The sequence below is a fragment of the Syngnathoides biaculeatus genome, chromosome 16 (genome assembly GCF_019802595.1).
Source record: "Syngnathoides biaculeatus isolate LvHL_M chromosome 16, ASM1980259v1, whole genome shotgun sequence".
NCBI lineage: Eukaryota > Metazoa > Chordata > Actinopteri > Syngnathiformes > Syngnathidae > Syngnathoides > Syngnathoides biaculeatus.
The window spans coordinates 21,851,514-21,867,960 of NC_084655.1; the positions used below are offsets into that span (position 1 = coordinate 21,851,514).

The following is a 16,447-nucleotide window of genomic DNA, read 5'->3' on the forward strand; positions in this document are numbered from 1 at the left end:
AATTACTCACCGCTGTGCTTAATGCACGTTTCTTTTGACGTGTCTCATCTTGTTTTCCGAGATGTAGCCTGGCTCCAACACAGCTAGTTTACTTTCACAGTTTCTGAGTTTGTTTATTTATTGTATTGAAAGATAGATCCGAGTTTTGGGGTGAATAAAGTTGTTGTTCGTCCACGGTTCCCTCTGCCTGACTGGACGTAACCTTTTTGGGGCTTTTCACTCACCGTCCTTCCCGTTTGAATCGTTTAAGATGAGCGACAATGGGAACAGCCCAAGCTAGCGACACTAACCGCTAAGCTCGGAATGAGGACTGCAGTTTTGTTTGTCAAACTTTTGCGCTGCTCCACGAGCGTGATAGTTGAGTTCAAGTATTAAACGTCGATGCATTGTAGTAAAGTCAAATAATCGGTTCAACCCTGATCGTATGTATTTACTATACAGTTATATTTTGATTACTATACAGATGGGACAAGTTTACTTCCTCAGTTATGAAATCCCTCTTCTTTTTGTACATGAAGTACATCCGAGAGAAACGTACCTCTGCAGAGATACGATCTGGAATTTGGTGGGCTTTCTCTCGTTAAATGTCAACCCCCTTCCGCAAATACGCATAATCTCATCGTTCCTGCTTGAAAATGAGCCGTTTAGCAAAGTCATCATCAAGGATTAAACATCAATGCATTGGTAGTTGACCAATTGTTTTAACCCATCATCAACAGCATTATTTTCCCTTTTAAAAAAAATAATCCAGCGAGACTGGAACGTATTAAATAAATTTCTATTCATTCCAATGGAGAGAGTTGATTTGAGATTTAAAAAAAAAAAAACAAAACTAAATTCAGATACTTACAGTTGCTAACTGCTTACAGAACACAACTCTCATTTTACACGATTTTACTAAAAATATCCATCCATCTATTTTCTTTGCCGCTTATCCACACGAGGGTCGCGGGGAGTGCCGGAGCCCATCCCAGCTGTCAACGGGCAGGAGGGGGGGCACACCCTGAACTGGTTGCCAGCCAATAGCGCGGCACTTGGAGACAAACAACATCTGCACTCACAATCACAGCGAGGACCAATTTAGTGTGTCCAACTCATGTTGCATGTTTTTGGGATGTGGGAGAAAACCGGAGTGCCCGGAGGAAAACCACGCAGGCACGGGAAGAACATGCAAACTCCACACTGGCAAATCCGGGATCGAGCCTGTGACCGAGAACTGTGAGGCCAACACTTTACCAGCTGATCCACCGTGCCGCCTATTTTTCTATTTTAAAAATAATACTTCCTTCCGCAAGACTGGAACGTATTAACTCCATTTCTATTCATTCCAATGGAGAGTGTTGATTTGAGATGAAGGAAGAAAACAACAACTCCAAAATCAGATGCTTAGAGTTGCTCACTGCTTACAGAAAACAATTGTTAATTTACACGATTGTACTAAAAAAATGATACAAATAGTTTGAACAGAGGCGTGATCTTTTATTGGCGACTCTCGTCGGAAGCATGTACTGATTGATTTGAAAAAAAAAAAAAAACAAAACTAAATTCAGATACTTACAGTTGCTAACTGCTTACAGAACACAACTCTCATTTTACACGATTTTACTAAAAATATCCATCCATCTATTTTCTTTGCCGCTTATCCACACGAGGGTCGCGGGGAGTGCCGGAGCCCATCCCAGCTGTCAACGGGCAGGAGGGGGGGCACACCCTGAACTGGTTGCCAGCCAATAGCGCGGCACTTGGAGACAAACAACATCTGCACTCACAATCACAGCGAGGACCAATTTAGTGTGTCCAACTCATGTTGCATGTTTTTGGGATGTGGGAGAAAACCGGAGTGCCCGGAGGAAAACCACGCAGGCACGGGAAGAACATGCAAACTCCACACTGGCAAATCCGGGATCGAGCCTGTGACCGAGAACTGTGAGGCCAACACTTTACCAGCTGATCCACCGTGCCGCCTATTTTTCTATTTTAAAAATAATACTTCCTTCCGCAAGACTGGAACGTATTAACTCCATTTCTATTCATTCCAATGGAGAGTGTTGATTTGAGATGAAGGAAGAAAACAACAACTCCAAAATCAGATGCTTAGAGTTGCTCACTGCTTACAGAACACAATTGTTAATTTACACGATTGTACTAAAAAAATGATACAAATAGTTTGAACAGAGGCGTGATCTTTTATTGGCGACTCTCGTCGGAAGCATGTACTGATTGATTTGAAAAAAAAAACAAAAACAAAAAAACAAAAAACAAAAACTATCACACCCAATGGAATGTTCTACGCTTCAAACGTCCGACACGTATCACGACCAAGACGAAGCGGCTGAGGCGCAATACAGAAAACTCTGCATCTGGTCCACCGCCTTGGCCCGAAAATCTCGACGTCGCCCCCTTTTGTCTTGTTTCTCATCAAGCGCGCTCGCAACGCAGACAAAACGAGTGAGGTAAATTCACGAGACGTCACGTGTCAGCAGCTACGGGATGCGCGTGTCTTTTGTTTTACCTGCGTCGACTTTGGTGGGAGGGAAAACAAAAAAAAAAAAAAAAAAAAAAGAGTCACGCTAGGGAAGTCCATCCACAGGAAGTGCACGCGTGGCTTTTCTTAAAGGGCCACTGCTCCTTTTGCACAGGGGGGGGGAAGAGATGAGGCTCATCATGAGAGGTAGGATGATTGTTTTGTTTCTTCATTGTCACTGGTCCTCTCCTTCATATATACAATTCATCGAATATATATGAAGATGTGTGGCAGGATCCCGGTGGATATTTTTGTGTGTGTGTGTGTGTGTGTGTGTGTGTATTTTCCCCATCGTCTTTGCGATCCATCAGAGGTCGTCGCATTCCAGGAAGTGGCTCCTCTGCAGAACCTTGACGTGGCGCTCGTAGATTTTGAGCGCCGGGCCCAAACGGATGGACAGGCCGGTCAGCACGTCGCTGCGCTGCATGAGCAGAAGCGACTTGCCGTCGATCTCCTGAGAAAGAGGAAGAAAAAAACAAAACAAAACAATGACACGTCGTTAGGGATGCTAAGCATAAATGGACTTATGATAAATGACAAAATGCGGCCATTGTAAGCTACCTTGAATTGGCCACGCAGGGATTGGTCCTTTAGGGTTCGTTTGGGGTAAGTACATTTAATTTTTATTCCAAAATAATTTCAAATATCAGAAAATATTTCAATTATAAAATGTTTTGTTTATCATTACAAAACATGTTTTTTTAATTATACAAAAAATTAGACTGGAGATTATTACAAAGCAATTCAAAGAGTTAAATATATATTTTTGTACTTTTTACCAATAGTATTTGACTATTATCTTAAAATAGATTTTATATATAGATATACATAATTTACTATTGTCTAACTTCCAAAAGAAATCCAGATTAAACACTGAATAAAATTAAATATATTTTTGTACCTTTCTCCAATAATATTTGACTATTATCCTAAATATATTTTATATTTTGATGTACATAATTTACTATTGTCTAACTTCCAAAACAAGTCCATGTTAAATAATGAAGAATTTAGTTTTATTATTCCAAAATAATTGACTCTTATATAGTGAAAATATGATTGTTTTGAAAAGCAATTAAATGATGTGCATTATTAAAAAATATATATTTTACTTTCAAAAATAATATATTATTATATAATATTGAAATACATACTATTAGGAACATTTCAATACTATTTAAATACTCTTCCACTTATTTCCAATTTAATAATTTCCATTGGCATGTCTTTTAATGTTTTAAATTAAATTTGAATGAAACGAGCGGACTTTTGTGAGGTGATTTGGTGGAGTAATTTTGTGCTTAAATATTTAAAAAAAATATATATTTTTTTCTTTGTCAGTTTTAGACTAAACTCTCAAGTGGGCGAGACCAACGACCGAAAGCAAACATACGTGAAGAAATCTAACGATGAAAATACGGCAACGGTACGAGCGCCCACCTGCGTCCGAAACGCCAGCGCCTGCTCCGGAAAGCCGGCGTCGGCGAAGTAACCGGCCACGTCGGCCACGGTCCACTGCAGCAAGTTCGGACTCATCTTCTCCTTCTTCACCGAGCTTCCGCCGCAAAGACAAAGATGTCATTTTTCACATTTTTTTTTTTTTTGGGGGGGGGGGGGGAGTTTTGAAAAAAAAAAAAAAAAAAAAGGTTACAGCCGAGAGTTGACACTCACACTTGGCGGTTTTTATCGTCGCCGTTGACGTGAACGCTCTCGACTTGGGCGAAGGAGGCCGGCGTGTCCGCGTTCTCCTTTGACGTACCTGTTGATAAAATACTTTTTTTTTTCTTCTTCTCCAAACACGCGTGAGGTTCACTGACGACTAAATTGTCCAACCCTTGTGAGGATAAGCGGCTTGGATAATGACATGACATATTGACACGTGAAATTCATGAGTTACTTTTGGAATCAGAAATCAAGGGTAACGGGTTTTTCAAATATGGTTGATATTTGGTAACATAAAAAAAACTTGCAATACCTCAACGTCAGCATTTATGATGTGACAATTTGAAATTTCAGGACGGATTTCAACAAGAATCGCGGAAGTTGACATACATGATTTGCCTTTGCGGCCCACGTATAATCCATGTGGTGGGCCAGATCTGGCCCCCGGGCCTTGAATTTGACACCTGGGACCTAACGTGTCACATACTTGTTTTGTACTATACATGTAAACTTGTCTTATTGAGCGTGAGGTGCCGAAACTTTCAAAGTTCAAGATCTCCCTCATAACACGACGAGACGAGATTCCCAACCTAATCTTGATCTTCACCTCGAAATCTGTGCTGATCTCAAATCCAAAACGATAGACCTGGGTCGGCCATTCGCAGGGATCCGTGAGCCGTCGCAGTGCTTTATAAACCTGAAAGGTAAGCGGGGTGGGACCCTGTTTTGCGCCCCCCCCCCCCCCCCCGCTGAAAAAACATACTTGACGAATATATCCGTCGGTGGCAGTGAACGGATGGATTTCAATGACTGATGAGTTCCTGAATCGGCTCAATATGGTGTCCATCAAAGGACAAAATGTCTGGTGTGTTTGGGACAAGCGAATATTTTCTTGAAACTCACACGTACAGGTAAGTACGACGTATGTGCGCAGATATTTTTATGCGTCTCCCAAAGCTTCTCATGATTGACATGATTCTCCTGTAACATATTAAATTGTCACATTTTTTCCTGAATTGAGGGATCTCATTTTTGGGCATTTCATCATTCAACGATCCCTCAACTGGCACAAACTTTCGCCATTAAATTGGAAAATGTAATTTTAAATGTAAATTTAAACTAAAAGTGCTGTTACACAACCTAATGTAATGTATTATATAACCGTATGATATTTATGTATTTGTACATTGTTTTTATTTCTGTACTTGCAAATGAGAATCTGTTCCCAATTGCCTTAAATGGATAAATGAAGGGGAAATAAAGAAAAAAAAAAAAAAAAAAATCGAGTCCCTATGATAAGTCACTGATGGTGTAGTGATACACGCGCCTGCTTTTGGTGCGGGCAGCGAGGGATCGATTCCCACTAAGTGACGGTGTCGATATCTGCGACTGAACGGCGCCTGAAGCTAGCTGGGATAGGCTCCATCTTTCCCCGGACCCTTGTGAGGATAAGCGGCTAAGATAATGGATGGATGGACGGAGTGCCGATGACGGGCTGCTACGTATTTTCCCACGTTGGGTCCTTCTATCGAGTAATTTCGGCTCGCTAGCAGCATTTCTCATCAGTCCGACGTTCGCTAGTGACTTTGATTAACTTTTGCGAAACTCACAATCGTCTGACGATGACAGGGTCTGCGCTCGAACCTCGGATGCGTCGCCGCCGCCGCCGCTCCTCTCCTGGAAGAAATCAAACGCGAACACAGACCAGTCGGGACGAGCAGGAAACAGGAAATGAACAACAGGAACGGGAGGCGCGCGCCTCACCAGTTGCACGGCGTAGTCCGGTACGAGCTGGTCCGAGAGGGGGCTGCTGTCCTCCATCTTGTTGTCCTCCTCCTTCACGTTGTCCTTGGGAGCGCTCGGGCAGACGGACGCGGGGTGGACGCTCGCGAGACACGCTAAAAAGAAAAACAGAGGCGGCCGTAAGTCACAGATCGGCAAGCGCGCCTCCATTTTGTCCGCACACGCTGGTGCCTTGAGATACGAGCAGTCGTCGGAGCCATTTTTTCCTCCCTTTGACTTGGGATACGGACTTGCGCCGTGGCAGTGAACGCAGCTCACTTTGGAAAACGGTGACCAATTCGTCAAAAAGAGCCTTCAAGCTGTTGAAATGCCACAAAAATGAAACCAAGCAATAATTTAGACACATTGTGTATTTAAAGCAACCAAACAACTCCCGAAAGAAAAGCCCAAGTCGTGTAATGCTAATGCTAATTAGCATCTACATTGCGGCGCTCAAACCCGTTAAGCGAAAGATGCAACACAAACAGTCCAGAAACCGCATGTACATAAACAATATAACGGTGATCATATATTGTTTATCCTCTACATGGAATGGCGTACTGTTGAGCCGAGAGGAGTGACGACAAGTCCCAGAATTCAAGTGGGATTCGTAGTCCCCTCCAAATGAGGAGCGTCTGTCTGTCTTGTGCTGCCCCGGGTGGCCAACGTGGGCACAGCGGCGTTCAAATCATCCATATTGACAAAAACAGTCGAATTCTGTTTTATGATTTCACGACTATGTTGAGGTGATGTTGCGTTGCCTTACCTTTGTCTATGTGCATTCCTTGGTCCCGGCGCTCCACCGGGCAACCGTTGACCCCGTTGACCGCGTTGGCCCAGTCATGTGCGAGTGCGAGGGTCCTGGGGCTGGAGGGGGGCAGGGAGCTGGGCCTGGCGGAGGCCACACGGAAGGAGGGGGCAGAGTCTAGACCGGGGCCGGGGTTGGGACCGGGCCCGGGCCGCGCGTGAGAGGGCGAGCAGGGGGCGGACGCCGCTCGCAGTACGGCCGCCGGCGCCGGGCACGCGAGGGAGGGGGAGGGTCCGTCGCGGCTCTCGTCGCCCCCCTCCTCGTCCACGTTGCTGTCTGTGTCCATCGCCATGGAGGTGTCGGCCTGGAAGAGTCCAACGGACCTTTTTAACGCCGTCATTTATCACAAAGGTCAGGACTGAAAAACGACGTCAGCGGAAAAAAAATTCTTCACAAAATATTTGTCGGCTCGTTATCTGGTTACATATTTGATTTTCAGCCAGATATGATTGCCTAGAAATGAAAAGTCTGGATTTTTAAAATGTTTTTCGCTTTGCCGCAGACCCAAAGCGGCCACACGAGGTCGTCGCGCGCACGTTCCCGTTACGGTTCCGTCAGCTCAGGGCCGCCCGCATCGCTCATCTTTGAAAATGAGTTTGTGGAGGTGATGCGACACCGGGCGTTCGCTTTTGTGAAGCTGAAGGTCGCGCGATCGCCAAATCGTGAAAAGGTACAGTCATAAAAGTGCCCACATTGAAACACGAGATATTTATAAAGACGGACGGTACACAGAAAGTGTTTAATGCTGGCGCGGCGCTAACGCTAGCGCAGCGCTGACTGGGCCGGTTAAAAAAAAATAAAATAAAACATTATTGGGGAAAAGATCACTGAGACACGTCAGTAACACAGCAGCAACACGCTAGCACAGTGCTAACGCCAGCGCAGCACTAACATGGCCGGTAAAAGTCACTTCCTCGGCACATATATTCCACCGGTCTCACTCTTACCTTTTCCGCTCGCGTGCCCCCTTGCGGCCGTTAGAAAAAAATGCACAAATTAGCCGCATCACCGCATAAACCGCAGGGTTGAAAGCGTGCGAAAAAAGTCGCGGCTTGTAGGCCGCACATTACGGGACTTGTCTTCGAGTTTTGTAGCGACCGATCAAGTTTAACGTCATTGTTGTTGTGTATTTAAACAACTTGTCGCCTCGTTTTGCAGACTCGGTCGGCAACATAACCCTTGAATGCAAATTATTATGTTTAGCGCTTCTTCCCTCGTTGCTCAAGGGAACAACAATGCAGACTCGTCAAGTCGCTCTTGCCTATAAAGTCGACTCGTTCTGAAGTATTTGGTGAGCAAGTCATAAAAGCGAGGCGGCACGGTGGCTTCAGCTGGTCAAGCGTTGGCGTCACAGTTCTGAGGACCCGGGTTTGCGTCCCGGCCCCGCCTCTGTGGCGTTTGCATGTTCTCCCCGTGTCTGTGTGGGTTTCCTCCGACATCACAAAAACACGCAACATTAATTGGACACTCGAAATGGCCCTGAGGTGCGATTGTGAGTGCAGCTGTTTGTCTCGATGTGCCCTGCGATTGGCTGCCGACCAGTTCAGGGCGTAGCCCGCCTCCTGCTCGTTGACAGCTGGGATAGGCTCCAGCACTCCCCGCGGCCCTCATGAGGATAAGCGGTGAAGAAAATGGATGGAAGTCATAAAAGTGACTTGAGTCAAGTCATTTGACTCGAGTCTCCCCCGTTTCTGTTGTTAAACGAGTAGCTTTGAGCATGTGCACTGAAGGGGGACCCCTGCATTTTCTTTGCCGCTTATCCTCACGATTTAGAGTGTCCAATTAAGGTTTCATATTTTTGGGATGAGGGAGGAAACTGAAGTGCCCACTCGAAGAACACCCACCCATGCACGGGGAGAACATGCAAACACAAGCGGGTCCGGGATCGAACCTGGGACCTCAGAACTGTGAGGCCAATGCTTTCCTGCTGGCCCGCCCCATATTATATACATTTTTGTTTATTCCTTTAGTCTCTACCACTTCCTGTCTCCAAAACATTCGGTACTTCCCCGAATTGTGCACCTCCTTAAAAAAAGAAAAGCTTGCTAGTTCTAACCGGTTTTCAAACCAAGACGCTTGTGGACAGTGTTGTGCTCGGGCACATTGTCGGCAGTTCGAACTGATCCGCAGAGCAGGACGCAAGTTCGAAGGACGGTGAGAGAAAAACAAAAACAAAAGAAAACCCGAAAACCAGATCCAGTTTTCAGCGGGGCGGTTCGTGAGCGAGAGCCGAGCTGCTGCGTGTCGCGGAGCGCGCAACCCTCCCTCCCCCTCCCCCTCCCCCTCCTCGCCGCATTTCACACAACTTTCACCACACCCCCTTTCAAAAACAACAAAAAAAAAGAGAAAACGCAGAAGAATGAAAAAATAAATGAAAGAGCGACGCGGAATCATGTGACGTCACAAAAATAAAGAGTCCGGGTCGCCGGTTGCGTCCACTGCGAAAGAGAACCGAAGAAGGGCCGATGGGAGGTGCTTTTTCGTTGTTCTCCTTCCAAGTGCGCACGCAGTTTGAACGTCTCGCCATTGTGCGTGCGTGGTGCGGGCGAGGGAGTGGGTTTTTCTTTTTCCATTTTTTGAAGGGGAGGGGTGCGCAAAAAAAAAAAAAAAAAAAACAAATGAGAAAACGACTTCAAAGCGACTCGCAAGCAGCGCTACTTTGACTTTGGACAAGTCCGTTATCGGACACGTCACGTTGTCACATCGGGTTGATCCACAGCACGTGTTTTGCGTCGTGCTTTTTTTTTTTTTTTTTTTTTAAACTCGACGTGATCGCGGCTTAACCCACATCAGACGGAAAGGCAGCTGCGTTCATGCAGCCGAGCGAGCTCGCGGTGCTCGGCGTTCCGATTACCACCCAGGGCGGACTTTTCATATCGAAATGTCGCCGCAAAAACATAACAAAAATTCATTTTTAATAGCGCAAGCAAGTCGGCTGCCGCAAACGGGATTTCGCAGCGTGTCCGATAATGGACGCAGTGGCTCGACTTCACGCGTCGCCCGGTCACGCGTCCCTCGGTAAAAAAAAAAAAAAAAGTGACGCAAGACACGACCACGGCACAATTTACAGATTCTCTACACGATCAAACGGTGTAAGGGGATTTCAAATAAAGTGAACGGGGGGAGGTTTGTAATCTTATGGAAAAAAATCTGCCTTCAAAAACGCATGAAGCTAAAAAAAAAAAAAAGAAACAAACGTCCTCGCGTCTACTGTATTTTTCACTTTTTTTTTTTTTTAACCGCCGAGTCCGTGGCTGATAACTTCCATGAACCCAAAAGCGTATTTCCGACTCGTTATGTCAAAACAAAACTCAGCTCGCATAAACGAGTAGGCGCGTTGTTGACTTTTGAAAGGCCGCTTCCGGGTTCGACGTGCGTGCCGACGGCGAACTTGATAGACGCCCCGCAGTAAAAATGCTCCGCGGACTTTTCGGCACGTTCGGAGCTCACGAGCCTCGCTTGCCGTCGAACGGGGAGGATTCGAACCACTCGCGGGTGTGCTCGGGTGGCTTTGAAGTGGGCAAAAATGGAGGTTACTTTGCTCGCACGCGCACCTTCTTCTTCTTCATCCCTCCTCCCCCTCCTCCTCCGCGGTAGCGCTCAACCGCCGCTCCCCGTTTGCGGCATTCCTTTTCTGGGTACACTTGCAAACCACTCCCCGCTCAAGACATTAAAGACGCTTTGGGATACTGCATTAAAACATTACAAAAAATAGATGTATAAAAAATGAAAAAAAAAAAAAAAAGACGCCGAGCGAGGTTTCGCACCCCCACCTGTATATGAAATACTTCATTGTCAAAAAAAAAAATAAAATGAAAATGAAAAAAAAAAAAGAGAGAGAAACGTGACTAACCTCATCGTCGTCGTCGTCCGGGTCCGCGGGGCCGAGCGCGCTGTCCCCGTTGCTCAAGTCCGAGTGACTGGCGTCGTTGACGGCCGCCGCCGCCGCCGCCGCTGACGTCGCCGCCGCGACACAAGACGCCGCCGTCGCCGCGTCGTCCTTCTTGCGGCACCTCCGCTGAACCTTGGCGGCGTTCCGGTACGAAATGGAGCCCTTGTAGTTGACTTTGAGCACCGTCTGCTCGCGTATGAGCTTCTCCAGCTCGCCGCACGTTTGGTCGGGCTCGCAGCCGTGTCGTCGCCGGACCATTCGGCAGATTCGCTCCAAGTCCGGCCGGGCTTTCCGCGACCGCAGCGAGTCGATAGTGTCCAGGATCCACTCGCGGTACTTTGCGTCGGACATTTTCCTCCTTCTTTTTTTTGTGTGTTATTATTTTTTTTTAGGGGGGGGGGGGAGGGAGTGTGGGGAGGCGGAGAGAGAGCGAGAGTGGGGGGGGGGGTCTTCCCTCTCCGGTGCGTTAGTTGCAGCGGCGGAGAAGCGGAACCCCTTTCGGCCGTCCGCTCGCCTGCGTCTGGCTCGTGCGCTTAAGGTGGACCGGCCGAGTCGCGACCCAAAACTTTCGCCCTCCCTTCCTCGCTTAAGGTGGAGCACACGGCGACGCGCGGCCCGACAAAAGTGAGAGCGCGTTTCCGAAGTCCGAAATAAAAATAGAGCGCGGGAGGGTCGTAATCACCTCGGGCTAAAACATGTCTTCAATAAAATAACGCTCGGAAACGGGCGACAACGTTAGCCGGGTAATGTCCCCCCCCCCCCCCACCAACCCCCGTCCTTTGCTTAGCAATCGCGAGTGAATACACAAACATAGTTCCGGCGCGTTGGGTCAAAAGAAAATCCACAACTGTGACTTTTCATTATACTGCCCGCTATTGTGAAAAATCCCATGCGGTCCACTTCCGGGTTATCGCTGGCTCCGAAGACGCTGCCCGGCTCGTGCGCTTTAAGGTGGACCGGCCGAGTTGCCGAGCAAAAGTTTCCGCGGCCCGCGCGCGCACACACGCCGACGCGTCGACGGCAACGCCGCGACGGCGCGGTTGGAACCGACGGTCGTTTGTTACCTCGTGAGGACAAATATGGTGTCTTCGGTCGCGGAGAAGACGGCCGTCAATGTTACATTCGCGGCGAATGTTGACACTTTTTCACCCCGCACGCTCACCTCCTTCCAAAGGCTGAGGTTGAACCCAATTCCGTATTTCCGGCGCGTCGCGTCAAAAAATAAAAGTCCGGAGGGTCGCTCTTCGCTTGGAGCGACTCAAATGTGAAATGAAACGCGGCCAACTTCCGGCTTTGACGCGCGAGCCGCGTCTGTCGCCGTTTCGCACTCTCGCGCTCCTTCGCGCTTTCTTGCGCTCAAGATTCGCGTTCGTATCGTCTCGTCAAGATGAAACGTGGCTCGAGTAAGACGTGACGCTCGACGACAAAACGGCACAACAACGTCCTGGCGTCTTCAATTCTCACTTATCGGCGTTTAGTTTTTTTTTTTTTTGGAGGGGGGGGGGGTCTTTTAATACATTTCGTTGATACTAGGTGATCGTAAACGCGCTTCCTGCACACGCTGTGCCAAAATAAAAGCCACGAAGAGGAATTCGCAATGAAGCGACTCTAATCATGATACGACGCGCAAAAGCTCCGCTTCCGGGTTTAACGCGTTACCTTGACTGTTACCCCACCGTGAGATTCGCGGCACGCTAACGCTGCCTTTCGGAAGTTAGCATCAACCAAGAGCAAGCGATAAAAAAAAAAAACTTTAAAAATAATAATCCAAACGCGCTGTTGAAAAACTAGAAGTTAGTGTAGGACTAGATTACAAGCAGTTACTCACATTATGCAAAAGAAGGCAGGCACAGCAATCATATTAATGTACCTTCATTCATCCCCTCGTGGCAAATGAGGTAGAATACAGCAAAAATACCGAATTTATTCATTTTGCCATGTATGTCAATAACAAGGAATTTGTCTCTGGTAGTAGGACGGTCAATGGACCTTTCCGACCTGTCAATCACTCGTACAATAATGGCCAATCAGATACCCGGGTTGTCTTCACCCCTGGTTTGACACGCCCCCCCCCCCCCCGCCGTATTGTCCCACAGGCAATGCTAGTTGTCTAGTAGCGTGCGCTTGGAAAAGTTCATGTTACGAAGAAAATAAATCTCAGATGCGATTGGCGAATGTGCAATTCTGATGAAAGATATCCTGCTAGCTTACAAGGGGCCCGCTTGATTCATTTTCCAAAGCCTAAAACACAGTTGATGAAGTGTCTACGATGGATTAAGGCTTGCGGAAGACCGCATGTACAACTAAATGTGAACAATCTCAACAAACATGAAGGTAAGTGAGGGAGAAGTATCTTCTCTGAGTTTGATTGAATTATCAGTGGTTTATAAATTGCCGGAGAACAACTTTCAATTTGTTAGTGTATCACTGACCTGCTGAATGGAGTGTGTCATGATTTATGCCGAAGAGTCGGGTTAATGATACATAAATGCGCCATGTCATGCAAGAGAAATGCCTATTTGTATCACATCGGACCTTTAAGACAAAGCCATGGGTTCCATTTTGAGCAAAGTCAAATGAATACACCCACTCACTTATAAAGACTCCAATCATATTACTCGTGATCTTTCCTAGTAAAAAGTACTCACCCTGCTTTGCATGCGCAGTACGATTCCACTATTTTATCCTGTTAGGATTTCAATAAGAAGTTTGTGAGGCGTCAAACTTTCTTACATCGATCGGCAACATTTCGCTGTAACTCTGACATTGCGTCCTGCTCCGTCCAAAATCTTAATTCCGTGTACATACACTTGCGTGAAATAGTTGAAACCTTTGTGTAGAACTCTCTCGGACAAGTCTGATGCATTTGACAAAAAAAAAAAAAAACATACCCCAATATTATCTGGAATATGCGAAAGAGAATCGCCTTCAAACATGTTATGGTCAATCGCCATTTTGGAAGCTTGTGGGACATGGCCAAGGGGGCGGAGCTTAGGATTGCCATCGGAAAGGTCGATTGGGCCGACAGAAATGTGAAACCAACAAGACAAAATAACAAAAAAAAAATGGCAGTACATTGGTTTCAGGGATTCTTCAGCGGGCAACATTTTTCCTGGCATGCCATATTCAGATGAAGAATATTTAGTGGGGCCTTGTTTGCTGCGGGTTATAGGTTCTTGCCCCCCCCCCCCCCAAAAAAAACAAGGCATATTTCTATCAAAAACGCCTCATGTTGGATTGAAAAAAAAAACTAAATTTAGGAGAGGGCTAAAGGGTCCTAAAATTGCTTTTTTTGCACGACACCCTAAACCAAGGCATGTCTACGATCGAGCATATCATACAACATACATATATATGTACTAAAACAGACCATAACATGCATATTTTGAATTTCCCCTCCATCTCATGGAATACACTATGAGGAACACAAGTTTAAATCACTATTTCAATATATTAAATTAGTGTAAACTTACCTGTAAATGCGTACTGCATTTTGAGGTTGATCTTGACTGAAATTAATTTCAAGCTTCTCGTTCCCCGTCCGAATTCTTTTGGATGATTTTAAAGAGTCGCACGTACGCTACAATCCAAAGTCTTTTTTTGCTCGGAGTCGCATCAACAGAAGGCTTCAAACGGCGATCGGCTTGAAACGTACAAAGAAGGCAGACAGATTCGTCTTAACAAGTAAAACTTTATTGGAATGATGCATTTTGCAAAATATTTATAGATATATATATATATATATATTTATTTGTTACCATATTGTGTTCTATGGGTATCTGTCAAGTTCTCCAGAAGGTAAGATAGTTAAGACTGTAAAGGCGTAATAATATACAGTATTGTCCCCTTTGACCTCCCCCCCGAAAAAGGTACGTTAGACTACACAATCACTGTACCCAGGTCATGAGAAAAAAAACAAAAAAAAACAAGATGTTCTAGTTTCACCATTTTTTTTTTAATCTTTAGATTATTTTTCTGAAAATACAATTAGAAAATATGAACCTAAACATCTCAGATGTAAAAAGTGTTATGTCGGAACATGGGAAATTGATGTTAATTCAAAGGCAAACAACAAGAGAAAAACTATTATGTTCACTTATTCTTTAGTGTTTATCTGATATAATAATAATAATAATAAGCTAAATAACCAGAGGCATGTGGGACGCAACAATACGAAAGGATCGTCCCAGAAGATGGATCGCTGCCTTTGAAGTCTTAACAGAACTGTGTTACATGTGCTCTATTCAAGGCCGTAGTGTCTTCACGAGTGGACGCCCCCAAAGTCCAGCATCCAAAAGAGCCCCCCCACGACCCCCCCCCACCCACACCCCACGGCAAGGAAAAGCGTCATGACGACCCTCAAGTCGGAAAACAAACTCATTGCGCCTACTCGGCACAATATTGTGAGCCGAACAGCAGTTTTAAATCCTCACAATATCAATACATTTGCAACAAACATTTTTATCTTTAAGCTTGCGTAGATTCTTGAGGCAAACAGACCAGTTTGTGGAATTTGTCGTTGTATTTTTCCTCATTGTCCAAAAAGCTTTAAAAATTAATTAGGCGAGTACGCTACTAGGCTAACGACAGTACAATTAAGTACATACAAAAATTAAATTAAATCCATTTTTGATGAAAGCTTGATGGTTAATGACTAGAGAAGAATCCTGGCAACAAATCTATTGCACATCAGGAAAGAATGCGTCATTTTATTTTTGTTTTTATTGTACAGGAATGAAATTCCATCAGGTTTTTTTCGACAGTGAAAATTTGATGGCGGAACAAATCTTCCGTCTGATTTCGTGTTTTGAAACGAGAACAATTTGGTGTTTCTTTGGACTTTGGAGGCTCCACAATATGTGATTTGGCTCAACGTCCCCGCTGGGCTTCATGAGAAACTTGGGACTCGTGGAAAAGGCCGTTATGAAAAATAATAATCACGTATTGGACGTGTAAGTAAGCTAGCTGCGGTAGCTTTACTATTTCAAACGGTGGTGGGTTGGTGGGCGGGGCGGGGGAGGAAGAGTAACGCTCAAAAACACCCCCCTCCCAAAAAAAAAAAAAAAAAAAAAAAAAAAAAAAAATCCAAAACAGCAGTTGAAACCATCAGACAAGTCGAGAACATTCAAAAATAAAATTCATCCAGCGTTTGATCTCTTATTACATTGCGAGGCCTCGGCCCGCACTGAAATCAGTCACATTCGTTAAGGAAAAAGAAAAATAACATGTCATGGGGGAGGGGGTGGGGGTGGGCGCGCGAGTCAAAAGCAAGGCAGACACACACACACACACACACACGCGTAAAAGCACAAGTCTAGCACCTCAGACCTCAAACGGAGTGTGTGTGAAAGGGAGGACGGGAAGCGTACAACCTTCACGAATGCACCGAGTCCACAAACCAGGGCTCAGCATTGGTCTGCGATTGTCATGCATCCAAATTTTCAAGAAAGATTGGACACCAATAGCGAGCACAAAAAAAAAATAAAACATTTTAGCTGTTGTCAAGTCCTCTGAGGGCCGCGCTCAACGGGACAAATGTTTGTACATTGCCAACAGTTTCGGGGCCTTTCCGCGCACAAAACACACACACAAAAAAAAAATACAATAACGCACAGGCACAATTCGCTCAAACTTGTTTGCTACTCTTTTGTCTCTTCAATCCATACAGAAAAGCTTGCAATGCTGTCGGGTTTGCCAACTGCACGGCTATGACGGACAAGTTGTTCTCCCGTCGCGTCACCGTCGCAGTCAAAAGCATTCAAAGCAAAGCCCGGCTGTT

The 16,447-nt window shown here is 45.7% G+C and overlaps 1 protein-coding gene across 1 annotated transcript; it reads right to left on the minus strand.

The window, feature by feature from the left end:
* Positions 1–1,964: 1,964 nt before the first annotated feature.
* samd1a (sterile alpha motif domain containing 1a) lies at positions 1,965–12,139 on the minus strand. Its single transcript, XM_061846833.1, has 7 exons — positions 10,630–12,139; positions 6,735–7,080; positions 5,951–6,084; positions 5,797–5,863; positions 4,196–4,283; positions 3,965–4,079; positions 1,965–2,978 (listed from the first exon to the last, which is right to left on the minus strand). The coding sequence occupies exons 1-7, from the start codon at positions 11,017–11,019 to the stop codon at positions 2,832–2,834; spliced, it is 1,287 nt and encodes a 428-aa protein (XP_061702817.1). The 5' UTR covers positions 11,020–12,139; the 3' UTR covers positions 1,965–2,831.
* Positions 12,140–16,447: the final 4,308 nt, after the last annotated feature.